This window comes from Rhipicephalus microplus, chromosome X, assembly GCF_043290135.1.
Source record: "Rhipicephalus microplus isolate Deutch F79 chromosome X, USDA_Rmic, whole genome shotgun sequence".
Classification (NCBI taxonomy): Eukaryota; Metazoa; Arthropoda; class Arachnida; order Ixodida; family Ixodidae; genus Rhipicephalus; species Rhipicephalus microplus.
In genome coordinates, this window is record NC_134710.1 from 246,787,222 (window position 1) to 246,814,929 (window position 27,708).

Here is a 27,708-nt window from a genome sequence, read left to right on the forward strand (position 1 = left end):
CTCGTTTTTCGTGTTTACACAATATTAATGAGATCTAACAGACAATAATGCCAAGGAAGGTATAAGGGAAGGTATTAGGCCAATTGTAATGTTAGTGAGAAGAAAGAAAAGTGGGTGAAAAGATAACTTGCCGTGGGCAGGATCCGAACCTGCTACCTTCGAATAACGCGTTCGATGCTCTACCACTTGAGCTACTACGACAGCCATCCCCCCAGCCACTTTATTGAGTATCTATGTCAATTTAAACGTCGGAGTGTCAGTCAGCGCCACTAGTAGCCATGGCGACGAGTGTGGCACACTCTTTATGAACCATTTTGGCGTCACGTAGCCTGTGGCGTCATATAATGAGATCTAACAGACAATAAAAGCGGTTCGTGTGTCGGTTTGTGCTTACGGCAACTTATGTTTTCACCTACTTTCTTTCTTCGCATTTACATTAAAAAATTCAGCCTAATACCTTCCCCTACACTTTCTTTGGTATTATTGTTTGTTGGATCGTATTATTAGTGTGTGAAAACACAGAAAAACGGGCCCTTAAATATACGTTTCTTTTCCATATATATATATATATATATATATATATATATATATATATATATATATATAAAGGGCGTCTGTGTCACTGGACGTATAACAAAAGGTGACACTTTAGGCTGTTGCAAGCGTTCTCAAACCTGCTGTAGCAAACTGTTCAATGGCTTATCAAGAGAGAGAGAGAGGGAGAGAGAGGGAAATGTACATCATCTCCTCGGAGTGGATGATGGCGAGGTGGGCGAAGATTCGGAGGTCTTTCGGTGATCTTTCAGGTACGTGGCGTTGAAAGCACGTGGGCCACATTGACAGCGCGAATTTATCTTCCTGGCCTTTCTCTCTTCCCTACCTACGTATACCGCTTTGACAACTGAAGAAACCTGCATGGTCACGTTAAATCTAACTGGGGCACGATCACTGTAACCATGATTGAATCCGCGACACTTGGGTCTGCAGCCGAGTACCGTAACCGCTACAGCACCGCGGCAGACGTATTTAATTACGTAGCGCGTTTTCAAAACATATTATTATCGAGATTCTCGCATAATCATATCATGGTTTGGGAGGAGGAGGGGGGGGAGCAAACTTCAAAACACATAAGTATTCGTACAGCTGGTGCTATTTCGAAAATATATTCTCAGTGGATATCGTTCGTGAAATCACTGTTTATGTTGTAATACGGAGCTAGTGCAAACAATTAAAAATATATCAGTGACACTCTGTTATTCATAAAGTAAGCATCTTAATTTTCAATGTAAGCTGAGCCCACGCTTTCAAGCTATCCATATCGATGAGAACACTTTTGCTAAATGGCTTCTTCGTTTAAAATTTTTTGTTAACGTTAAAAAAAAGAAACACCAAGTAAAATACCGGTAACAAAGCCACTCGCCACGTCATTTTCGCAAGAAGAGGTTCGTCTTTCATCGCATGTTATGGATCGACACGCCCTCACCTCGCTGAAATGCGGCGAAAAGAATAAAACTGGCGAAAGAAGCCTCTGGCGGCCCTCACCAGCAGCTACTTGAAGATGTTAACGAATTGGAGGTTGTCAGAATGATTATAAGCAGCGCCTCAAGTATTAGCGAAGAAAACAGCATTTATCTCATGGGTGCTTCAATGCCCAAAACAGCGATTAGAGCGCAGACGAAGTATTTGTCAAAGGAAGTGTAAATGAGAGGGCCGTGGTATGGATGGTGCACCACGAACTTTACTGATGGTTGTAATCACAGGGGTTACTTCATGCCATTTCACAACGGAAGGAGAGTACAACTTTGCGATAAATGTGTTTTCTTGGTTGTGCCCCGCTCACTTACATTGCTAATATAGTTACGTGTGATGACATGCACGCTTTAGTTGAAATATGAGAGAAAAATGTAAGTGGCTGTTGTCGCAGTCTGGTCTACTAACTTAGTATTTTTTTTCCTCGGTTATCTTCTATTTTATTTCGGAGCATGTCAATAATGCATCGCTTCACCCAACTAACTATACGAGCATTCGGGACTCTATGCCATCAACAGCGCCTGCCAGGAGAATCCACGTTTGCATATATGAGTATAGTCCTCAGCTACGGAACGCACACACTGAATGAACAGTTGTCCCCGCAGTTTGAAATATTCGCAGTTCCTTTGGTTCAAGGGTATTCACGTGCACCTTTTGCCTTGGGTGTGCATGTTTGATAGGATGGGGGGGGGGGAGGGGGGAGGTGAGTGGGCTGCGCAAAGAGTGAATAATTATGTGAAGTCGCCCTTCCGTGATTGCACATTCACCCAGCTCCAACGAGTCCTAAAACCACTGCAAATATAGTGAAATTCTTGCCCTACAATGAGTGTCAGAGACGCTAGAGAATTACTTCTAAGAGAAAATTTCATCCGGTACTGATGATGAACGAGTAATCGACGAAGGTGCTCGGCCACTGGAAAATAACAGCGACAATCGTCATAATTGTTGAATGAAACTCTGTATCTTTCATTTTTTTAAGACAAAGTAGCGTCATAACCTGAGCATTTTCTTTTATAACAAAATAAATATCCTCAGATTCTTCAAGTGTTGCGTTTACGTGCTTCGAATATTTAGTTCACTAATACGAGTGTATTATTGTAGAGGTAATACTTCTGTTTTTGCAAGATTTTATTAATGTGGCGGAGGAGCGCAATGGTTAAAACGTTGTGAGCAAATATCTTTGGAGGCACCACCTTCAAATGGCCAGTTGCACAGAATACCTAGAATTTAAAATTTGTCGAGTCATACTTGAAAACGGAATAATTTCCTTCGTACATCAGAATTTACATCATCCTCCGAATGACTGCCGTTAGCACAAAGCGCAAAAAATGAAGATTAGTAAGTAAAATTTCGACCTTGATGAAAAGTATGCATTCAAGTTTATATAGTTATATACATGAGGTTATTGTGGCATACGTTATCGAACACGTCAACAGTTCAAGGATGAAGAATCAACCAATGTCCTATCATAAAATATCACGTTGCGTTTGTGTATGAGCACTGTTTGATTTCCACGTGGGTACAGATTTTGAAATACAGGCTATAATGACTCGAAAAAGCAGATAAGGGGTGCAATGCATAGTGGTCTGAACTTCTCGGGAAGAGGAGTTTGCTTCGAGATCGCTCAGTGGCAGCCATGGCATGAAGACAGTGCGGAGCGCGCGATAGCAGCGTTGACAAAATTGGCAGAAGACGCGTGGCGTTAGAAACGCATGCCGGACATTTGCGACCGTTATCAAAGTCAGACCGCATGTGAACTCGTCAGCGCCGACACTCAGTAAACATTTTACCAGTGCAGTGATGTCAGCGTGATCATCGCGCTATGATTTTGCCAACTGAACACGCGCCTTCGACAGGTGTGTTCGTGGGCGTATGTCCTCTTTCGGGCAGGTTCTTTTGTTCCACCTGCAGCATGAAAATTCCCACACTCTAAGGCAGCAAGAGTGCACACGCAGCACTTTCGAGCTCCTCGTTTCGCCTCTATCAAATATTGAAGATATACATAAAAACAGGTGGTCACCAAGGGCGCTCGCATCATGGCGGCAACACGGCTGTGATCAAATATGCCGTGAGCGCGGTGAAGTCAGATGTGAGATATCGTAGCCGCGTGGTGATACCACCTGTACTTCCGCGTGCGTGTGTGCATAGTCTGCGCGATAAAGCTGATAGAATAATTGTGCCGTTCGACGCGAGAACTTCTCCTCGGCACGAGCAAACGTGGTGGGCGTACCCGATCTTCGCTGTGGTTGTCTGTCAATCAAACTGATTTACTCGTGAACTCGGATACAAACTCGTTGATTTTGAAAAGACCCGAGTTCAACTCGCGACTTTTATGGTGCCGGTGTGACTGTCAAGCCTTTGATTCAGTGAACGCTAAGCAGCAGCTTCTTCGCATATAAAATAATTTGGTGAACTTACACTAATTGTGCAAGGCTGGAGCCATACAGGAGCTCGTGATAACCTAGCTTGTGATTGAGTGATTGATATGTGGGGCTTTCCGTCCCCAAACCACTATATAAATATGAGAAACGCTGCAGTGGAGGGCTCCGGAACCTAGCTTTTTGCACCTCTTTTAGTAGGTCGTCTACTCATGTCGCATCAGCTCTGTCTTGACTTTGACTGTGCTAATTCAATGAGGCTTAAAGACCCTTACACTGAGCTATCTTATCTTCGTAAATAAGGTTTTAATTAAAAGACAGTGATCTCGGGCGAAACTAGCAATGTCTTGATCAGTATGGAGCTATTAAACGTAATCACAATTATCAGGATACTAATTACCGCCATATTGGTAAGGTATAATAATAGGGTATTACTTAGCGTACTCATAATTAATGTCGCGTTAATTAAAACAGTTTAGTTAGCTCGTCGCCTAGCACGCTTTAGTTAGCCCGGTTCTAGCTTTACATGACATTTATTAGCAGGGTATTCTTAAGATGTGGCGTAATTACTATGGTCCTACGATGACAGAGAAAAATTAGCTTGGTAATAGCATGTCCTGACCTAACTAGCCAAGTACACCGCCCAGCCAAATAGCCAATTAGCCGGCCGCACATGCTCGGGTGCTAGCGGCCGATGACAACAAAGATGACACGCACCGGCCGAGCAGCGTGCTAGAATGTACAGGCTGAAAGGAGGTTAAAAAAATTGCTGGAGTGGAAGCTCCCGCAATGCTTTGCCAGCAGTAGTGAAGCCAGATTTTGCCCTCCAGAGATCTCGGAACCATGCTATTTTTTGATGGCACCCTCTTAGGCATCAAGTGGCTTTGATTTGTTAGTCTAAAGGCTACGTTAACTATAAACTGAAAAATAGTTGTTTCCGAAGAAATAATCTGCACACACTGCTATTGGTGACTTAATCTCCAATAAAGTTTGCCTTGAATGATAGGCTTCCAAAAGAATACTAGTAACACAAGGACACACTTTGAGCACTATTAGACCCGAAAACGTTGCGCGGTGGAACTCGTTGGGCGTGCGAGGAAAATGCTTCTTCTCAATCTCCGTACGCCAATAGCTCGTCATGCGCCTAGTAAGATGTCTGCCGCAGCTCCCATCTTACGGTTGGCACGGTTGCACTCATGGGCGAGAATTTCCACTCCAACAATTTTTAATCCCCTTTGAGGCAGTGCTTGTTGATTAACACTTGGCCTCGGGTTAAGCTGCGATCGCGATAGAGTAAGACGCTCGGCCAGTACTGATCTCTGAGGCCACCGTGCTGACTAGTCCAAAAAATATCTAGTGTAGGCATTAAACGCTTAAAAAATTTAAATACCTCGTGCCTCTAAAAATATCACCAGAAAAAGTTTCTGACACTTTTACTGCATCGGTGCACTTTTGCACTCAGTGGAACGACAAACAAATGAAAATGGTGCCTTTGGTTTGAAAAGACCGCGAAACTTAGTTGTGCGTCTTTGGCGCGATGGCTAGTTTCATCGTAACCAACAAAACACAGTGCCATGAGGGGTGGATTCGACTTTTTTGTACTGTTAGCTCGTTTATAAAGGGGTGTTGCCTGACCTCGGAAATATTCCGAATTTCGCGAAACTCGGCCGATCCTGCATAGTACCCAGGACTACACAAAAGTAGCTAGATGCTAAGCTAAAATGGGCTCTAATGCATTACAGTCTTTTTCTGGTTTTTTTCTTTCTTGCATTTCTCTATATATTCATACGTATGCATTTACGGCGAGTGACGGTGACGCCCACGTCGACACCGACTCCAGCGGAAAAATCCAGCTGAGTGTGTTCATATAACTGCTTTAGCAATAAAACGATGTGTTACAATCAATCACAGAACCAACGCGTAATGCATTACAGATGCCCGTGCACTCTCTTGTACACATTCATTCCTAACGAAGCATTGATGTGCCAGAATGAATAGTCGGTCAGAAGCACCGATACGTTGGTGTGAGCCATGAGATGCCCATCTGCGTGAGCATGTTTACGCTGCGCTGACAAACTTCGGTTTCTGTAAGTGGGCCCAAGATAGCGCCCTCATTCTGTATATCATCCCTATTTTGTTTTCTTCTTCGACGGCTCTCGCTGCGAAATGTCAGCCTGTGCTAACACGTGCAGCTGATGTAAGCAAAGCGTGGGTGCAGAAACATAAATGCAGATTTTGAAATATTGGGTGTCTTCCGCGTGAGTATGGTGATATTTGACTCTTTGGAATGTATTTCTGGAGGTATAAAAGTATAGTGCTTGTATTTTTTGTTCTTTTGTTCGTAGATTTTTTTTATTTAAGCCACACTTCCTCTGCAAACTCATATGGTAAACTGAAAGCTGTTTTTTTGCCATTTTTGCCGCATTGTGGGAATGTTTTGCACTTTTGTGGGGTTTATATTCTTCTGCTTCAGTAGGAGAAGAGCATAGTGAGCTTTGGAAATTCGCTTGAAAACTTTGCCTTTTATGTGTTTAGAATGCTTGGTTCAGGTTATACGAGTATAGAGCGCTGACTGGTACTGACTGCAACATACTTCTTAGTATGCAATAGATGCCGTGGGTATTTGTCTTGTCATGAAAGTGCGGCCGAGTACCACCTAACCAACAGGGTACCGTTTTACGGAGCTCTACAGTTCGCAGAAAAAAAAAGAGCATTGTGTTTACTCATATTTCTATTTCGACATGGTAGTAACGTTCATGAAGGATGCGCGACAAACTGCTTAGAAGCACTACTTAACCTTAAATGCATTTTCTCTCGGCCACATCATTTAACCCAACAAAGCGCTTAAAAGTCTAGTGAAGAAAATTGGACGAACAAAAAGTATGGCTGATCCATTCGTCATAGGAATATGCATAACACGGAAGTAAAACGTGCCCTTACAGAAGTACTCAAATATCTAGTGTAAATTGATATATTGTTACGTAAATGACGAGTTGATAGACTGCAACTAGTAGGTTATATACACAATATTATTATTTAGTGGATATTGTTGTGCAGAAGTGGCTTCTTGTTATTCTTTGTGATATAATCAAAATTATGTACATAATTTTGTGTCTAATGGCTTGATGTCTCAAAAATATCTCTCATGTTTAGATTCAATTTTCTACATTTCATTTTTCTTTCCTATGTATAACCGCTAACTTATGTGTGTACGCAGGGGTTTGCCGCTTCATCAGGCTTTCTTGGCCTTCCCGCCAATTTCCCAGGAAACTATATACTATGTGTGTGTATATATATATATATATATATATATATATATATATATAGTCGTTGCAGCGCTGCCCGGTTCTCTTCAAAAGCCGAGCAGAGCAAAATCTTTTTCTTTCGGCGCACACGCGCATGGTCCAGAGGCATGGAAAATAAGCAAGTAGACATATGAGAGCTTGTATATTGTTTTTTGGTGTTTGAGAGATATATATCACTGTGTAACGAGAACGCACCCACGTTGACGCTTAGATATATATCTCCTTTTCGACGACTGACGCCCATAATTCATGATGTGGTCATATACGCTTGTGGTGGCTGCACTAGTTAATGGTGAAAGGGGAATCAGAGAAAAGGGTGTGACAGCCAGGAGAGCGTCACTGAATGGACGCTGAAATTGGGCGAATGTCACCTACTTACTGCATGTTAGAGCATCGAACACCCCTGCCCGACTAGAGAGAAACGCAACGAGCGTCGTGTCTTCTCTGTTGGCGGGCCGCCATTTTTGATGGGGGGAGTGTAAGTGATAAAAGCGTACTTGCAGCCAGCCGAAGTAAGTACCACAGTCGTAGCCACGCGTCACAGAGCTATTTTCAGTATGAATGGATGCTATGCCCCGCCGCGGTGATGTAGTGGCTAAGGTGCTCGGCTGCTGACCCGCAGGTCGCGTGATCGAATCCCGGCTTCGGCTGCTGCATTTCCGATGGAGGCGGAAATGTTGAAGGCCCGTGTGCTCAGATTTGGGTGCACGTTAAAGAACCCGAGGTGGTCTAAATTTCCCGAGCCCTCCACTACGGCGTCTCTCATAATCGTGTGGTTTTGGGACGTTAAACCCCACATATCAATCAGTCAGTCATGGATGCTATGATGAAAGCCCATGCTTAGGTTAAAGTCACCACCTGGCGGTGTGTTGAGGTGCTGACAGAATTGCCGTTGTCTTATTGGAAACGCGCTGAAAGCAATGCGCACGTAGAAATGACGCGTTAAAGGAGCTAATCGCGGATGTCACGTTCACAATTCAGTACTTCATTTTACCAAGAGCATTGTCACAGGACAGTGTTAGGTATAAAAAAGCACGCTTGTAAAGCCAGCACAGTACGTGATTGTGGCGCGTTGGGCGACGTGCCCGGTATCGGTTGTCGCTGGCCGAGAGTTCGTGGGTTTCACTGCCGCTGAGGGAACTACTTTTCTTTGTTTTCTGATTATGCGTATTTTTAGGAGCTAAGCTCCTTTTAGTCTAACCTTTTCTTGCGTCGAACGTAACCTGTGGTATCTCCCTAATAGTGTAATAGATGGCGTTGTCTCGTCACCATATCTGGTCTCATTTCCTAGATGGCATTGCTTTAATAGAAGTGCGAGAAATAGGACAAACGGACGCATAGACAGTCATACAGACGGACGGACGGATGGACGGACAGACAGACAGATGGACAGACGGATGGATGGACGCTTCGCCCTACTCATCGTCATTCATTGCGTGGATATGCTGCGATTTTGTCCGAAATTATTTCCTTGACAGAGATGTGTTACTGAAGTATTGGTGAATCCAGGCGTAAAACGCTTCCGTGTTAATAATCGCTTTAGCATGCTGTGGTAACGGTTTTGTTAAAGCTTCAGCGCAAAAAAAAAAGTGCACAGCAGATAGAAAACGACGAGCACAAACGCTAACTTTAGACTATGATTTCATTAAATGAGCCCACAGATATGACACGCGCGATTCCAATTTAAATTGCCTAAGCATGAGCGTGACAAAACAAAGTACACCCGAAAGGAAAAATAATACGCAGGAACACACACACACACACACACACACACACACACACACACACACACACACGCACGCACACACACACAACATAACTTTTAAGCACAAAGACGGAAGCAGGAAAATTTTTGATAAACGAAGGTAAAGCTAAACGATTCAACACAATGTAAATGAACGTTAGTGACGGCACACTGTGGTCGACTTTCTTCTTCATTTCAACCCATAATGCTTGCTTTTAGAATGTCAACGGCATTAGAATGCTTAAGTATACGCCATTTCAAGAGCAATATTTTTATGTACTTACCTCACCGTTCAAAAGAGAACTCAGTTGCATGAACTGTAGGCAGCTGTTGCTCGTAGAGTTAGTGCATCTTGGTAGCCTGGCACTAATGTCGAGCGTGCCTTGCAAAGCTATGTAAAGAAAGAGAGAGAGAAAATGCAATGCTAGGGTAAATTGAGCTGTCGGCCTGCTGATGCAAACAAGTGAATAATTTAGAACTCTGTATGGCAACCAGCAATGTCTGGTAGAAGTTTGCTTATTTCTTCTCTGTACCCCCAAGGCCAAGCTGCTATAGTGATTGCGTTAAAGAAATATTGTTTACTCTTCAGTGTGTGAAGTGCTAACATGGCAACTGTTTAGGATCTAGGTAGTTTTTCGACGTGTTGCAATCTTACAGGTAGATGATAAATTATTCATACAGCGCTACTTTTTTTTGCACTTGAATAGAATTTACATTCCTCTTTTGCATTGCTTGCCCCAACAATCGTTTGTATAAATCAACATAAAAGGACGGGCGCTATACGGCATTATTTGATTTCCACAAGTGCTGAATACTAATATCGACAGAAAATGACAATGTTGCCATGCGTTCGTTGCGCTCGAGCAGCTGTCTACGGAACGCCGCTGACGCTCACACAAAATAAATGAAAGACCAGTTATTCGGACAAAGTTACACAAGGATGATGCTTGGAGATAGGTTATGGACGATAACGCAGTATGCGCGCCAAGCGGTATCAGCTACTAACGCGACAGCGTTAAAAAAAGCTCGTTTCGTACTGATTCCGGTGTCGTCCTCATTGGCTGTGAGCTAAAAATTATCATATTCTGCATGACGGAAAAATCAAGATAGATGCAAATAAAGTATGTATAAATTCTGGGTCCCAGTCGGTATCGATCTTGGGTCGTTTGCGCGGCAAGCGGGTGCACTACCACGCAGGCACGCATCTTTTTTTTCTTTCTCACATAATATTTATTACAAATGCAGTTTATGTATATACATAGCGTACAACATAAGGCCACTTCGACAAATGTACATTGGGCATTACAAAACAAATTTCACAGAACACTGTGCCTACACTTGAGCAGCACACTTCATGAATTCTGTAAACCAGACAGGCTGCAGTTTTCTCTGTATTCACAAGCACACGCTTGCCTGTTCAAAATACTTTTATGAACAGCCACGCTTCTGCTTGTGAATGCACTGAAAATAGCTTCCTTCACCCCGCCACCGTGGTCTAGTAGCTAAAGTACTCAACTGCTGACCCACAGGTCGTGGGATCAAATCCCGGCTGTGGTGGCTGCATTTCCGATGGAGGCGAAAACGTTGTAGGCCCGTGTGCTCAGATTTGGGTGCACGTTAAAGAACCCCAGGTGGTCGAAATTTCCGGAGCCCTCCACTACGGCGCCTCTCATAATCATATGGTGGCTTTGAGACGTAAAACCCCACAAATCAATCAAATCAACCACGTGAACAATGTCAGAGCTCGGTTGTCTTTATTGTACCCATGTTGACGACGCAGTGTCTGGAACCACATCATAGTTTACGTCACTCACGTGGCGCAACAATTTATACGGACCTGAAGTATCTGCTTAACAACTTTTCGGAGAGGGCACGGCGACGAACAGGGGTCCAAACTCAAACTTGATGTTCCGCTCTGTGAGATACGTCTTTGTGACGCGTGTTGTAACGTCGTGCATCGACCTGTTGCTGCTGACCAATGTGTAGCCGGGCGCGCTGGCGAGTTTCTTCGGCACGCTCTGCGAATTCCTTGGCGTCAATTGTTAATTGACTGGCGTTTTCCCAAGAAAGCATAGCATCCAGCATAGTCTGAACTCCGCGGCCGTGGAGAAGGTGAAACGGTGTGAATCGCGTTGTTTCTTGAACGCCGGTGTTATAAGTGAACGTCGCATAAGGCAAAATGCGATCCCATGTTTTGTGTTGCACGTCGATTTACATGGAGATCATGTTTGTGACTGTCTTATTTAGTCGCTCGGTGAACCCGTTGCTCTCCGAATGATAAGTAGCCGTCGTTTAATGCCTAGTGTTACTTAGTCGAAAAACTTCATCCATAAGCTGTGCAGTGAACGCTGTTCAACTGTCGGTTATCACTGTAGATGGATCACCTTGGCGCAGAACATTGTGGCTCATAAAATAACTGCTACCTCAGAAGCCGTGGCTTGTGGTATCGCCTCTGTCTCAGCAAAGCGGGTGAGATGGTCATTTGCAGCAATGACCTATTTGTTGCCGTCGGTCGATAAAGCAAATGGGCTGAGAATGTCCATGCCGACTTGGTCAAATGGCTTGTGAGGTGGATCAATTGGCTGAAGTAATCCAGCCGGCTTTCTTGGTGGCGAATTTCGACACTCTCATTCACGACAGTTTTTAACTTATTGCTTCACGCTTGCCGAAAATATGGGCCAGTAGTAGGTCTTGCTTACTCTGGCGAGCGTTCGCGAGTAACCTAGATGACCAGATGTGGGCTCGTCATGACACGCGGAGAGGACTTCGTCCCGCTTGTCCTTCAGAACGATGAGGAGGTAAGCTCGTACTTTTTCATTTAGTGGTGTTACCCTTCGCCTCGGCATACGACCCACTACTAAAAGCAGGTGGCAATATATACGAGGAAGGATGCGCTAGCCTGCTCTTTCTTCGGAGCGAGTATCGCCTTCCCGGCCAATGTCGCGGCAATGATCAGCGTGCGTCTTGTGCTCCCACAGCAGATAGGAGGTTCTACAGGCTACGACGCTCTCAACACACACACACACACACACACACACACACACACACACACACACACACACACACACACACACACACACACACACACACACACACACACACACACACACACACACACACACACACACACACACACACACACACACACACACACACACACACACACACACACACACACACACACACACACACACACACACACACACACACACACTTCACAAGAACGGTGTCAAGAGTGTGCCTTGAACGACCGTGTTCTTTAACACCAGGGTTTGGTGAAGTTACGTGAGACCGAATTTGAATGAGTTGACTACCAGCCTCACTTCAATCGACATAACAATTTGTCGCTATCACATTCATTGCTTCACCTTTTCGGTGAAACTGATTTTGTGCAATTATTTCTGGGTCGCAAGCTGCATATGGCAACATGCGCACAAGTATGCATAGCCACCGAGAAAGCTTTTGAGAGCTCTCGCTCTGACTCTTCTGCAAGTTCCGCGCATGCCTGGCATTTATTTTATTTATTTTCAAAATATCGGGTCCTTGTTTACTATTTTACGTATTTATTTACCACTATTTACTAATTGATCCCATCAAGTGTTACCTATGTATTGCCCATCTGCACAAAGAAGAACTTATGCAGGCTGGCTAGAATAGTGTCATTCATTTCTGGAAAAACAAATATATTTATATACTTGCAATTATAAAACTCTAGTGTTGCTAGGATATGGAAGTTGGCGCTTTTGTGGTTGTCTGGTCGGCTTTGGTACATGCCAAAATTGGCAAACGAGAAGGTGAATGTACGCCAGATACCATTCGCAGGTCATGACATGAATAACATGACTGCTCTGTCGTGTACGTGCGAAGCTCTTTGCACCAGTGATGAGGTCACATACTCGTATTCGGATCGCCGTTGTAGCAGGTATGAGCTACACATTATATATAAACCCACACTCTCGAAATTATAACGTGATAGCGTGAAAGAGCCCGCATCATTGAAATGAGGTGCTGGTGTCGGCGGCGTTGTCGATTGGTAAAAACCACAATGGAAGCAATGAATAAATTCGCTGCTTGATCAGGTATCAAACCCAACCATTTTGAATGGCAGTCATATATTCCACCACAAATTCACACCAGGGGTCTAAACTGCTGAGTAATACGAACTCCATGTCACACCAACATAATTTGGAATATCGCGGTGACTATGCGCTTTTATAGCAATCTAATTGACATTGGATTCGTACACTTATGGCTCCGCAAATTATCGTAAACTGTTGCTCACCCCACCGTGGTGGTCTAGTGACTAAGGTACTCGGCTACTGACCCCGCAGGTCGTGCGATCGAATCTTGGCTGTGGCGGCTGCATTTTCGATGGAGGCGAAAATCTGTAGGCCTGTGTGCTCCCATTTGGGTGCACAATAAAGAACCCCAGGTGGTCGAAATTTCCGCAGCCCCCTACTATGGCGCCTCTCATAATCATATGGAGGTTTTGGTACGTTACACCCCACATATAATCATCAGTAAGGTGTTGCTCGACTACGCCGACAACAGCTACTTATAATTTGCACGTCATCGTAACACAGCTCATGCTTTGGTGTATTAAAATGGACTTCTCTAACGGGAGTGCCTACGTTACGTTGGACGATGAGCTGGACTTTCCACGCCTGTCGCCTTGCGTTCTACACCTTATAACCTCTCAGACGGGCGCGCACACTCGTCTCTGAGCCACGCGCTTTATTTAAAAAAAAAAAACTGCCAGATGGCACTCATGTCTCACGTATGACGTGATTCGTTCGCTTCCGCTGCACGCTCGAGGCACTCTAACGCAGCGCCTCCAGAATACTATTCACCAATTTTCTTGCGCAGAACATCAAATAAATGTTTTGTTCACTCTCTCCACACGCAAGACTATCACCTTTCGACGACGTTTGCAGATTAATATGCAGATACGGGGTCAATTTTTTAAATATGGTGCCTTTGAAAAAACGCCAGGCCTGCGTTGAAGGCGCAGCACAGTCACAGCAAAAGTTTTAAATTCGGCCTTTCACAGCCTTTTCTGAACACGTATTACGTAATTGCCGCAAACAAACTTGCTTTATACCCACTACGGCATTGATAATAAAAATTTTAGGGTAGTAGGCCAGCATTCGCTATGCTATTTTTCGTCCTTTTTCTGACTAGCGTGGTATCCGCTAAATACTTGCAAGGAATTTTATGCCAAATGCTCAAGCAGTGGCTGACGATGATGAGAGATTATTCCTGAAGTGGTTATGCGCCACAGTTATAGCAGAGAAAGAACAAGCTTTTGTAATGGTTTCGAGCATTGAATGGCCCACTCGTTACGCTATTCGCATTCAGGGACGACTAGATGTTCTTTCGCTGTTTTAAAACGCTTTATAAGTCGTATTAACGCGATTGTTTTCCTGACATCAAGCCTGCTTAAGGTAAGTTTGCAAAACGTACCAAGCACTGGAGTGGCTCAGTGGTAGATTACTGTGCTGGCACCGAGTGGACCCGGGTGCAAGCACCACTGTGTCATTGGTGCTAGTTTTTTTTCTAATTTGGTGCGATGTGGTTACGAACACCGGCGTACAACTGTGCGTGACCCGAGTTGTGATCCCATAACAGCTTTCGCTGTAAATAAAATTATCAAGAAAAGCTTCTGACGCTTTTATTGCATGGGTGCACTTTAGAACTCTGTGTAACATAAAGAAATGAAAGATGATGCCTCTGGGTTGAAAACACCCCCGACTTTGTCTGCCATCTTTGTCGCGATGCCGGGTTCGATCGTAACCAACTAAACGCAGCGCGCTAAGGGGGGATTTGACTTTTTCGGACTTTTGACTTATTGAAAAGGAAGCGTCGCCTGAGCTCTGAAAAATCCGGAGTTTGGCCAATCTCGGGCGATCCTGCATAGCGCTCGTTACATCTTTTCACGGGCGCTAAATTTAAGCCATGTTGTAGGACATTAGGTGGGGACACTACTCAGCTTGCATTCAAGGCACGATTGACCATGGACGTGATTCTTGTGATGTCCACCTAGTGGACTGTCCACTTGGCCCTCTATTGTTTGGCTGGACTTCGGCGAGCAGCGCGGCTCCTGTTTCTGGTCGTTCTTCCGCAACGTCAATTTGACGTCACGAAGCTTTGACAACTGTCGACATAAACGAGAAAGGGGGAATGCGTTTCACCGCAACGAACGCTGCCCCCACAGATCCGCTTTTGGACGTACAGAGCCGTCCACTTCTACCCTGAACACCGCACCGTGCAGCCAGCGCTCCGCGGAGCGCCTCTGCTGGGTGGTTCGAAAACTAGCGCGCTAGCGCAATGACAGCGGTAGGCGGGGCCTTCGTCTCGTCGTCTGCTAGAGTGCGGCTGCTCGACCAAATCGCGCCTACTTTGCGGTGAAGCAAGCATCACTCTTATGTGGGCACGCAAATTGAGAAGCCGGCGTGGTTTTCGAGAAGCGAAGTGACTGTACCTTTTCTGCAAGCAATCGAACAAGTAATAAACCTCGCCCTATACATGAGCGAAACTTTCAAGTCATGCTGTCACTGCCACAACTAAGTAACTCGGCGGAACAGAAAAAAATATTTCCACAGCCCATACGACTTTTTTGGATCAGCCCAAAGCTGGGCGCTGAAAAAAAGCACAATAAAGATATACCTGGGCGTATTACGCCTGGTATTAAGTGTGAACTCTGTAGAAATGCTTACACCGGCTGCAATACACTGCATTGAAAAGAACTCAGAAAAATGCATAACCATGATTTACTCTCATTTAGTCAATAAATGAAAAATGTTATGTTCAAGGTCTTCTGAAAGTGAAAAAAAAAAAGATGTTGCAACATTTACAAATGTGTTTTCAATTAGCTCAACCGTTGTACTTAGATTATTAGAATATTTAGAAGCGGGTCACATCACCATGAGCCTCGATCACAGCCCTCATTCTATCGAAAAGAGACTCATACAAGGCGTCGCATATCTGAACGTTCACCCTTGCTTCATCCCAGCAGTATTCTACTGCTGACGACAGGTTGTACGAAGAGAAGCCATGTAGGCTGTGGGAGCACAAGGCTGCTTTCGTGTTTCCGCGAATGTTCTCACTTATGTTAATGTGTGACGATGGTGATGGCCATTCCAGCACAGCAACTCCACACTCTTGTAGGAAAGAGGAAGTCAGCTTGAACGTGTGTATGGGTAGTGGTATTGTTAAAGGATGAAGTCTCCATCTAGAAACACTTCCCCAAAAAGCAATGGCAACACCACATCGTCTAGAATGGAGGAGTAGCTCTCAGCCGTCAAACAGAAGTGCACCCTAACGAATGGACCGGGGCCATCTTTTGTGATATCACCCCAAACACGCACTGAACTTCGGCCACTGGTGGCTACTCGCTGTATGTATAACGGAAAATACTTGCACGGAATGAACAAATATAGTTTATAATGGACAAAGTTGGTTTTATGATGGTGCAACATTTACATGCGGAAAATAGTAGCGCGACAAGTTACCAACCTAGCCAATGATCGGCGATTTTTTTTTTTGTGGTTGCCTTGGAGACATTAGGCACTGGGGCCAAACACTCTAGGTAGCTACTCATATTTTTCATTATGTCATGGGTATGATGAAAGAGACTCCGAGGCCAAAATGAGGTTCCGATAAAAGTAGAGAAAGCGAGCTTTATCAGATTAGGCCTGAGATGGCGCAGCCGCCGACCAGTTGGCCTGCGGGTCGTCTACAGACGTTTTCGCGCGTCCTTCACAAAATCTGTGAGTCACACATACATTCCATTTAAAATAAAAGTAACCTTCATGGGTTTTCTTATGAGTTGGGTTTCTTATAAGTATAAATTTGCCTAATATACATACACTTTTCATTATGCATACCAAAAAGGCACATGGTTAGGTGTATTAAATAACATTGTTTAGTGTTCTAGATAACAACGAAAGTTAGAGGAGCTGTTATCAGTGTCCAATAAACTCCAATGAATTGCCTTCATTTTAAATATAACTCGCACCTTGCATTAACCGATCGAAAGAATATTTTGACAATATTTAGCGGCTACCTTGTCGATAAAGTATTACCACTAGCTGCACAGTTATATCACACGTAACTAGCGCGGCTAAAAGCAGCGGCCGCAATTCACACCAACACGACTGCTTCTTGAAAGCTTGAACGCACTGCTTTACATACCTTGAGTTTATGGGGCGCCAAACTCATGTTCTCTGATCCCACTGAGTCGTGAACGTGGACTGTTCCGTGAATACCATGCGTTTCCAGTCAGATGCAGACTAGTAGGCATGCTCTTCAGCAAACTGGTGCCACTTCGCCTTGTTTTCCTGACAGCCGTTCGACTTCTAAGTCCTGCTTCGTAGAGACATCGTTTCATAGTTGTAGCCAAAACATGGCTGAGCCCGATGTCAGCCTGTACTTCTCGAACTGTGAGTTTGCGGGTGTTCCATGACGGCTGCCACAATTTGCAGGTATTCTTCCTTTGTAGTCACCCGACGACGGTGTTGCTGAGGGGCGTCTCCGATGCGTCCTTTATATATATCTTTACGCTTGATTGATCCGGTTGACAGTTGCAAAGGACGGTTTGTTATCACATATATAGCACGTTGAGAATATTCTCGCAGGCACAAATCTGCGATGCGTCATATTTCGTCTTCCGGAACTTTCATCATGGTCGTTCAAACGGGACGGAATACTGGAATGAATTACTACCGAAAACATGCAGCCGTTTTATCACACGACGATATAAAAAAGAAAGCTTGACGGTCCTATGAATTGAAGGGTAAAAAAAAATTACCAAAGTTACGGTATCGGTAAGCGCAGTTAGGAATGTATATATCAGAGTACCTCTCGCATTAATCATTATTAGATCATCTTTGTATGTAATATATGTTTGTGTGTGTGTGTGAGCACTCGTGGCTCGACTCAGTTCCTTAGTTAGTGCTCCTGGGCCCAAACCTTGATGTTACATCACAATGTGGTGAGTCTGCCAAATTGTGACTAAAGGCGGTCGTTGTACCACTGAATACCACACACACACACACACACACACACACACACACACACACACACACACACACACACACACACACACACACACACACACACACACACACACACACACACACACACACACACACACACACACACACACACGCACGCACACGCACACGCACACGCACACGCACTCACTCACTCACTCACTCACTCGCTCACTCACTCACTCACTCACTCACTCACACACACATACACACACACACACACGCACACACACACACACACACACACACACACTCCTCAACGCATATTTTGTCTGGGTTAAACATTACACACAGAAAAATTGCCCTAGCAAGACAGGAACTGAGCAGTTGCTGAAAGACGCGCTCTTCATTGAAATCTGCAGCCTTTTTTATTTTATTGCAGCCTGCTGCTTTCCTGGCTCGTAGAAGCTTCATTTTACACTGATTCCCACATGATGTTTCGCAGAGTAAGATGCAGATATTTAAAAAGAATATCGCGGCATAAGAAAACCCTTGCATGAAATTTTCATGCCAGCACTTGTCTGTGGAGGCGCTGTACGTATTTTACACAGTGAGGGAAACTTGCAAATGAAATCGTTTCGCATGACTCCGGAAAAGCGAGCTGAGCCAGTATATCCGCGAAGATATGTTAATAAAGAGGTTAGTGCATGTGAGCTACCGAAAGCAGCTTTGCTTTCGAAAATTGTAGTTGCACTCCCAGGCATGCATGCAATATTCTTCACAAGAGCCAAGTACGAACGATTTGCAATTTTTCCGTAAAGACATTGTTGCTGTGGAAAGTTTGCACCCGCCTACAGAAGGGGCCACGATGCTACATCAAGGATGATGGGTGCATCGCTCCTTGTTCACTGTTCATGCAGAGTGTTACTATGAAAACTAATGACCATGTCATTACGCTAGCTGAGGTAAAATTTCTTGCTGCCTGCGCCACTAGTTTATCGCTCTCGGTTTTGCCACATGAATATTCTCTAAAAACAGTGAATCATCACGGCGCTGGTATGAAAAAGTTTTTCTTAGCATTTGCAGTGTTTGTAGGCTTACACACTGCTTCGCTCACGTACTTCGCTAATCACTTACCTTCTCTCTTCAAGACTAATCCTTAAAAATTATGGCTAATGGCAACCCCCAACCACATTCGGGAAAAATCTTTGCAGCATGACAAGCATCAGTTAATCAGGAATGTTAATGAGCGTTCAAACAATTATTGTGGTTTCACCACGGAAAGCCATTCCAATATTACAGCTATAATTTATAGCAGCAATAAATATTTCAATTCAGGGCATTTTTTCAATAACGAAGAATCACCTACTTGTGATATTGTTCGTATTGACACTAAGCTATAAAAAACAATGTGTATTTTTCAAGTATCATACTGCACCACATTTTCAGTGAGTGATTTTCACATGATGTTACCCGTGGACTTGAAAGTTTGAAATTGTTATTTTTATTTTTCAAAGTGGAGATCAATATAGAATTGAAAACAACACCAAATGTCTCTAAACACTGTGTCCTGTAAATTACTTTAGCATATAACTGCTTACAATCGCATCGAATATATACACACATCCTGAAAAAAAGTTTTTCCTTGAAGGTCCTGAAAGTGGTTTAAGCTATTTTTTATAAACGCATTGATCCAGCAGTGATCATACTAGAAATGTAAGAAATATTTGCTGACTGATTTAAACTCTCTGTGTCAACTATGTGTTTCAAACAGCACTTTAAAGCGAAAAACCCGTACAGGTCGCAGTGACTCAGGCGAACGAATTTTCAGCTTCCCGCGTGACGCTTACGTAGCAATTTTCCTCCTTAAAAAAACTGGCGGCTGATCTGATTAGATAATTCCAAGTGGCGTCATTGAGCCTTTGGTGGGCAGCCAGCGTCGCATGTCTTTGTTACAACGAGCTCCGTACTGACGCTAGCTGAGCGACAGTGGTTACCTCGAGGTTTATTTTTTCAGACACTATGAGCTTCACCAAGAGGAGTTGCGTTCTGCAAATGTACCAATTAGCGACTTGTTAAGCTGCGGCACAATTTGTAAGGTATCAGGCGAGTGGAGTCGCTTCAACTTCGTTCTATGGCGGCTGCAAGTTCATCCACGTCACTTCCTTCACATTTATATCACATCTACTACAAGTAACATACCCCTATTCTTTCATTGGCTTGATTGTCTGTTCACATTAGGTCTGGTGTATGGTGTGTCACCTAATTTCGGTTGCGGATCATTTGCTGATGCTGTGGCCTAAGGGTAGGTTTAACAAAGAATGTGATTTTCGAAGAGGTCTCTCTTCCGAAGCCCATTTACTCGAGTTTACCACCGATATTCATTTTGATGTTGTTTGGAAGAGAATACATCAGCACTATACATATAATAACTTCATAGGCCGCAGGTGCGTAGCCAGAATTTTTTTCGGGGGGGGGGGGCATCCCCTTAAAATGGCCATTTCTCGCTCTTTATGCAGTGACGAAAAAAAATCAGGGGGGTGGGGTGGGCACGTGCTTGGTGTGCCACCTTCTGGCTACGCCACTGATAGGCCGTAGTGGTGTCGCCAAAATAGCGAAGGCCCAAAACGTCGTCTTCTTTCCTGTCATTTTCCTCTCCAGCCAGTTACAATATGAATAACAGTGAACAAACAGATTCCATTTGAGTGGACTTCTGGAAAGCAATTTATCGTGTTGCCAACTGCCGTCTCATTACGAAGGTATCGAAGCACACTAACGTTATAGTGGCTTCGAAACTTCTTATCAGTTTGTCGTCACATTACTGTAGCAAACAGTTTTTCTTCTATTTCTTAAGTCACATAAAGTGCAGCACAGGGTCTTGGGACCTCTACTGTTCTGAATATTTGTTGATGACTTACCTTCCACAATTTACTTCAATATCAATCATTTTCATGGGGTTCATGTCAAGGTTATTTATTAACCATAACCATGGGGGATGAGTGCAGAATAGAGCCACCCAGTGTATTTATCGAAAATTTCACTGGAACTTCATTGTATAAAGCAGATTACGCTTGGTATTTCTTCGCAGCTTCTGGAAAGCCATCGCAAGGTCTTTTTTCTACGGCCGCTTCATGAACAAAATGTGGGCGTACTGATTGGACATGTTCATTACTTCTTGTAAACACCACACGGGGTTATGTAACTATGCTTATATAATTAGCTTAGCTGCAAGCACATTTGTAAGCTAATTGTTTCAGTTTTTCTGCTTTGCCTCGTGGAATATATGACTCGAATATAGTCTTGTAGATAAAAATTGTTTAAATAACTGACCTCGAAACATTCTGCATTTATCAACTGTCACATTTCACTTTATCTGCCGTATTTGTATATGCGATTCTGTGTGATTGTCAGGTGCATTTTCAATATTCTTAGACTTGTTGATTGAGCATTGTATGAGAGTTTCTGTTATTCTTTGTAGTTTTTAATGCGATGTGCCCCTTGCTCAATGTGTCAAGGCCTGTAATGTGCTTACACAAATAAAAAATAAGAATTTTCTAATATCCGCAACAAAAGTACATTGCACCGTATTTGAACAAGAGTTAGATTTCATGCCTCAGACTGTGGCAAACATTGTTACGATGCGTTAAAACTGCGCTCTTACACACTCTAGCTTCCTTTAGGCTCCTGTGTTCGGACATAAAAGTTCCATGCAAACATGCTAAGGCCTGGTATTTCGCCGATTTGACAATATTTAGCACGAGAAACTTATACCAGTGCCAGCCGGTAACCTGTGCCAATGACTCCAAATCAGCCCAGTAGTAAGAAAAGAAAAACTTTGTTTCGCATCGCGATGGGGTAGCGTATTCGAGTCTCTAATTAATAGTCCAACCTATACAAAGGTAATCACATCACCACCGGTCTTTTCTTTGCAATCGCGAACCGTTATGCCCAGATGTTTTTGGAAGGAAGCTAATCCCATCTACTAATGACGTTCGAAGACGAACAGCAAGCTGCCAAAGCAATCCCCTGATTCTATCCCTGCCAAAAAAAGGCTTGACGACGGCGCACAGAATGCGGCTCTGCTCTCTAAGTGCAGCCGGGCAAAAAAACAAAAAACAAAATCGAACACGGTGATGGCCAGTTAATCAACGCTTTCTTTACATCGTAGATGGGAGGCTTTTTCGAAGGGCCTAATTGGCACTAGGAACGTTTAGCTACATAGTTGCGCTCTGAATCCGCAAAGGGGCACGAAACGCTTCGTCAGTCCTTGGTCTATAGTGGCCAGCACTAAACCTTGCAGCTTACGCATAGTCAATATGCTTAGCTCTTTTACGGCGAAACGCCCTTATTCTACCCGGTGCAGCCGCCATCATCGTCATCGTCGTAGTTCTAGTACTACTAGTAGTAGCAGTAGTAGTAGTAGCCACGCAACTAATGTGACCAGAGGGGAAGTAAATAAAAATGACGATGATAATTATTATTTTGACGATGATGCTCGTGATCTCGCCAGCCAGTAACATTCAGTGGCACGCCTAGAGCTTCGCTGTCTGAAGGTTATCAGAATGTGAAACCGGTTGGCAGAACAGGTAATTGTGATGATAATATCGAAAGAAGCTTTGCATATGAACACTCAGAAGTGACTGTTAGATAAAATGAAGAAATACCTTGTTGGCGACATGTACCTTCACCATCGAATTTCGCCTGCTCGTCCAAGAGTATATGCTCGTCCGCTCACAGTAGATAGCATGAGTATATAGTTGAACTATACTTGTTGAATTATCTTAAGCAGGGAACCTTTATTTATTGAGAGCATGGTTGCGTAGCAATTCTCCCAGTAGAGCAATGAAATAATGTATTTTCTATTCCCCGTGGCGGGGAATTTTAAACGTGATAGTCCTTCTTGGGACGCTTCAACGCAAAAATTTTGTTTGTCTGTATCACTATTGCTCAGACTGTTGAACAATTTCACGCACCCAGTGAAGGCTGAACCCTTTGCTCGACACCCATTCATCTTTCTCTGCTGACTGCGTTCATACTTGGGAACATTATCAATCAAAAAGCAAGTAATACGCACATTTGAGGCGCCAAATCAATAGGTAGATAGTGTGCTTATTTAGGGAATGCATAGATACGTTAATTATAAAGCCCGTCGTGTTTCTTTTTCTTGGCGATTTAAACAGCCGGAAAGAAACCCGCCAGCACGCGTCCATCTTGGAGACCATTAGCACAACGAGGCCTCCAAGATGGCGGGTGCACGGCGTGTTTCTCTTCAGCCGTCCCAATCATAGAGTTTCCCAAAATTAATTAGAGGGCACTCTGGCGCTGCGATCGTTCAGCGACCATGGGAATGATAAGTAGTACACACATTTGCCTAGTCTTCGTACTTGCGGGCGGCGAATCGTACTTGCGGCTTCGTTTATTGCTGTGTTTCAATTTTGTTTTGAAAGAAAGAACATACCCTTCTGAACTTAGTGACTTGATTCGAAATGATAAGCCTAAAATAATAAGGTTGTGAAGCGCAAACGGTGAACATTTGCTCATTTAAGTTTTCGTGAAAAAACAGCTCCAAGCCACACGAACACACACGGAGCCAGAAGCAGGCCAGAAATACGAAAATTAAACAAATGTGTGTACTACCCATCATTCCCATGCTCGTTGAAGCGCCGTGTGTTGCAACTCCCATAGACACTAGCACCAGAGGTCCCTCTAGTAAGTATTGTGGGAAACTCTATGGTCCCAATCGCATGGAGAGAGTGTGTTTCCAAAGGTGGGCGTAGCTCGGTCATTTCTCCACCTAGCGTCGCTTCCACAGAGGATCGAAAAGGGTGCCGTGCTGTTGGCGGAGCTTCCATGTGGCGAGAAAAAAACAGTGTTGCGCTTTTATATAACCTGGCATTAATTTGGAAATGTTGAGTCAAGGTGTACAATACGTAAAGTCAATGCTGGGGTGTATGCTAGATGTGAACTAGCTTTGAGTCGAGTTCAAAGCGGTGTGTGGCATGACCACCCTTACTGCACATGCGCGTCCGCTCCGCCTTTCTCGCCTCGCTAGGTCGACGCAGGGAGCGTCTTCTAACCTACGCTCACTCCCCCCCCCCCCCCCCCCCATCTCTCGTGAAGCCATTCTTCCATGCGGCGACTATACCCTCATTGCGCATGCACGTCCCTTTCCCCTCTCTCGCTTCTACACTCCCCATTCTCACCACCTAACGCCGATGCAGGCGGCGTCTGCTAGCGAATTTCTTGATTGAAAAAAAAAAAGTCGCACCTTTGCCGCAAAGGCGAAGCGATGTACGCGATACCAATAAATTGAAAGGTCGAAGAATGGCTAGCAGATCAAAATGTGCCCCACGTTTCTCATGCAGAGCAGCGCATGAAACGTAATCACAGATACAAATGAACGCGAATAACTTATGACAAACGGTACATAACCAGCAAAACGTGCATTGACGTTGGATACCTAGCCAGGCCCCAAAAACTCGACACTAGCTTTGGTTTCAAGGAACATGCACGTTGGTAGCGGTTGCCGGGCATACTCGGATCCGGTTGAACAGACAGAGGTTGATGTGAATGTTCGCATTTGTTGGCTTTTACCAGTTTTTACAAATAATAAATTGATATTCTTGTAAAGATCTTTTCTATTGTATAAATGATTTTTCTTATTTCTTATTTTTGTGATTATAAATCAGGCGAAGCGCGGGAAGTGATTGAATTGAGTTCGTAGCGCTTGCCTTCTCTCCTTCTCGCCCCTCTATCAGCGATATTAAAAGATGGACCACGCTCAGTTATCTCGCTCGGTGGACGTGCATGTCAACTACGGTTAAGGTAAAGGCCGCAAGTTGGGGGGGGGGGGGGATAGAGAACGGAAGCCGCAGTGAGCTACGACGAACAAGTGAATGACTAATTTGTCTAAGATAGCCTAATCGGGCAACACATGCTTTCCGTGGTTCTGTTGTGTGCTAACGCGGTGACTTCTAGTTCCGGGAAGGTTCTTCAGTGTTATTTAAAGGCAACTGGTGAGCACGAGAACGTGGACTAATTATTTGAGCAGGTATTAATTTTTCATGACATGAGTAAACCAACTTCTCTGCAAGCCTGACTAAACTGACAGAAGTGCGGTGCCGCTCATGTATTTAGTGAAGACGGCAGCCAAGCTTCTGTCAGAAAAAATGCATCTATGAAAAGACTTGAATTTGAGTTGACTCGGCTACATTGTTTTAGCTTCCTTAACTTTAGGCATGTAGTCTAAATGATGTCACGTAATTAGAGGCTGATTCCTGGTCATAAAATTACTGTAGCCGCTGTCTGAAAATTTGTGAATCTTTACTTCTAATACTGTCACTCAAGTACACGAGATGGACTAAATGCTTCTAAATATTATTACAGAGAATGTCACTGAAGCCAATGTTTTGACAAATGAACTTTTCTTCATCACGGCCATGCGGTTGCCCTGACGAGGACGACATGCCGAACAATGTTTCCAGTTACGCTGTTTCTAAAAAAACTTCTCATCGCTTCAAGGCTCTTCGTGCCTTTGATCTTCGGTCTCGGTTGGTACCGAAGTTCTATGAAAAAAAAAAACTATGTGTGCAGTCATAACAATTGTGATGGAGCCAAATATGACGTGTCCTACTTGCGCTTGTAGATAACGTTCTCATTAGTTCTGATATTCTAGGTTTAATGTTTGCTCATTAGGCCCATTAGTCAGTTAAAGATGATTTTAAAGATTGACACATTCACATTACGTCTATTTGTTTTTTATACGAAACATGTAATAAAAAGATCATTTTGTTTGTGCCAATCGAGTTTCATCTTATACTTCTTTCGTCTTATACCTTAACTTTCGCCTCTTCAGAGGAGACGAACAAAAGTCGGAAAATAATAATAATAAAAGCTTTACAAATGGCTCAATCTCCCAAGCGGCCAGCGGACCTGAAAGAAGGCACGAACGTCTTCCGCTCTATAGCGAAGTGGGAAAGAAGGGCTTCCGCGGCAAGTCTTTTCTTTGATTTTTCGTCCTTTCCCTCTGTTTGGTGACCTCACCAGCGATGTCATGAAATAAATTTTCTGTTCGTGATTGATATCTAGCAGGATGCCCGGCAACCACCAGTAGTACGAGCGGCGTGCCACTGCGTATCAGCAGGCGAGAGTGAGTACATGGGAGGTAGACAGAGTTTCCGCCCCCTGACCTAGCTGTGTATTAATAAAGAGTTTTATTGCTGGGTACGCAAGCTCTTGGGCCGTTGCGGGCTTGGGGGTGCGCGGCGTTGCGTACCCAACCCATACCCACGTGGAATGCCTTATAGAGGCGCGCACGCAAACGCAAGCCACACGAAGGTCACACGCGCTCGCAGTGCCATAGCGTCTTGTTGCGTAAGTACTATTTAATTATTTTTGCGCTATAAAATATGAATAAACAAACATAGTGACATGAAGTAAACTAATTTCAATAAATCATGTTTAAATACTGTGACAGTTATCAACAAGAAACAAAAAAAAGCTCTTCTGTATGCGCCACACTTGCGACTGAAACCAGCATTGTCGATGCCAAGCAATCCAGATGGCCGGTCGTAGTCCTACAAGCGCGACAACAGAGTAACGGTGCAACGTGTAACTATGTGTAACTTTTAGCTTGTACGTACACTTCTTTACGTTAACGTGTTACCGTATACCAGTTTGCGTTTACCGTCTTACCTGAACGCGCCTCTTCCAACGTTTTGAGCTCCTCATACGTAAACATGTATGCCTTTACGTTTTCGCAAACCATAAATGGTGATGCCACCTGCATTTGAACTGCATTTAACTTATGTATGAATAAATAACCGTTGCGGCAAAATCACGAAACTTTTGTTATCATGTACAGTATCCTGGTATACGCAAAAAAAGTGAAAAATACAAGGTTACTGTAACGATAGTGTCGACATCTTGTCGACACTATCGTTACAGTAACCTTGTATTTTTGCAACCACATGTATGATTGCAACCACAATTATGAATATGTTGGCTTACGCGTAATGTTTTTGAGGCTAAAATGATTAAAAAGATTACTCAATTGTAATATTGTCGCTGCGCAGTTTTTGCACCAGACGTACAATGCACAATGTTTCTGCAATAACAATGTTGTGATTGCCTGGTTCACTATGGCCACGCAAGATGGCGCCACCTATTCAGCTGGTCGGGGACTGGCATAAGTTTAGTTTCTATGTTCCAGGCCATTCTAGCTTTGGTAATCTGGCTGAAACAATGCAATCGCTATTGGTGCTCGCACTTTGGGTTATTTTAACTCGATGGCTAGAGTATCCGCTGTACGGATACCGTGAGTTCTTGTGAAGGTAGACCTTACAAGGCGGCCGATCCATGCTGTCCGAGATTTCGCGCTTTTGTGCCAAGCTATTTGTATAGTGGCTAGCCATTATAATATCTGCGCTTAAAACTTAAAAGTCAAAGTGGTGGCTCTGGCCAGTCTCGGCTTTGCTCACCATGAAGGTAACATGATGTGCCAGCATGTGCGCCAGGGCGGCTTATCTCCGCTAGGAGGCCAGTTGTGGCAGCGTTGTTTGTGGCCACGCGGACGCACGGCCCCATCGCCCCAGCGATCTTGCGACGCATCTGCTTGGGGTTTCGCGCATGCGCAATACCGCCGCTCCAACAACCTGGGTACGCAAGCCGCTTGGGTACCCAGCACTAAAACTCCCTAATATGAAGCTGTCTCGGTGGCCAAGTATACTCGTGCGCATGTTGTCAAGCGCAGTCCACGA

The 27,708-nt window shown here is 44.1% G+C and overlaps 1 protein-coding gene across 4 annotated transcripts in view; it reads right to left on the reverse strand.

Moving 5' to 3' along the window:
• LOC119187234 (RYamide receptor) overlaps positions 1-27,708 on the reverse strand; it is a 452,287-nt gene that overhangs the window by 237,444 nt on the left and 187,135 nt on the right. For 3 of the 4 annotated variants that reach the window (XR_012887261.1, XM_075878901.1, XM_075878903.1), the window contains exons 1-2: positions 17,151-17,499; positions 9,242-9,348 (exon numbers count right to left, since the gene is read on the reverse strand). Coding sequence is in view for 3 of the 4 variants with exons in the window: in XM_075878901.1 (XP_075735016.1) it covers positions 9,242-9,271 (30 nt within the window). In the remaining variant the exon portion in view is untranslated. Of the gene's footprint in view, positions 1-9,241; positions 9,349-17,150; positions 17,500-27,708 lie in introns of those variants that run through there. The other variant, XM_075878902.1, reaches the window with a different exon arrangement.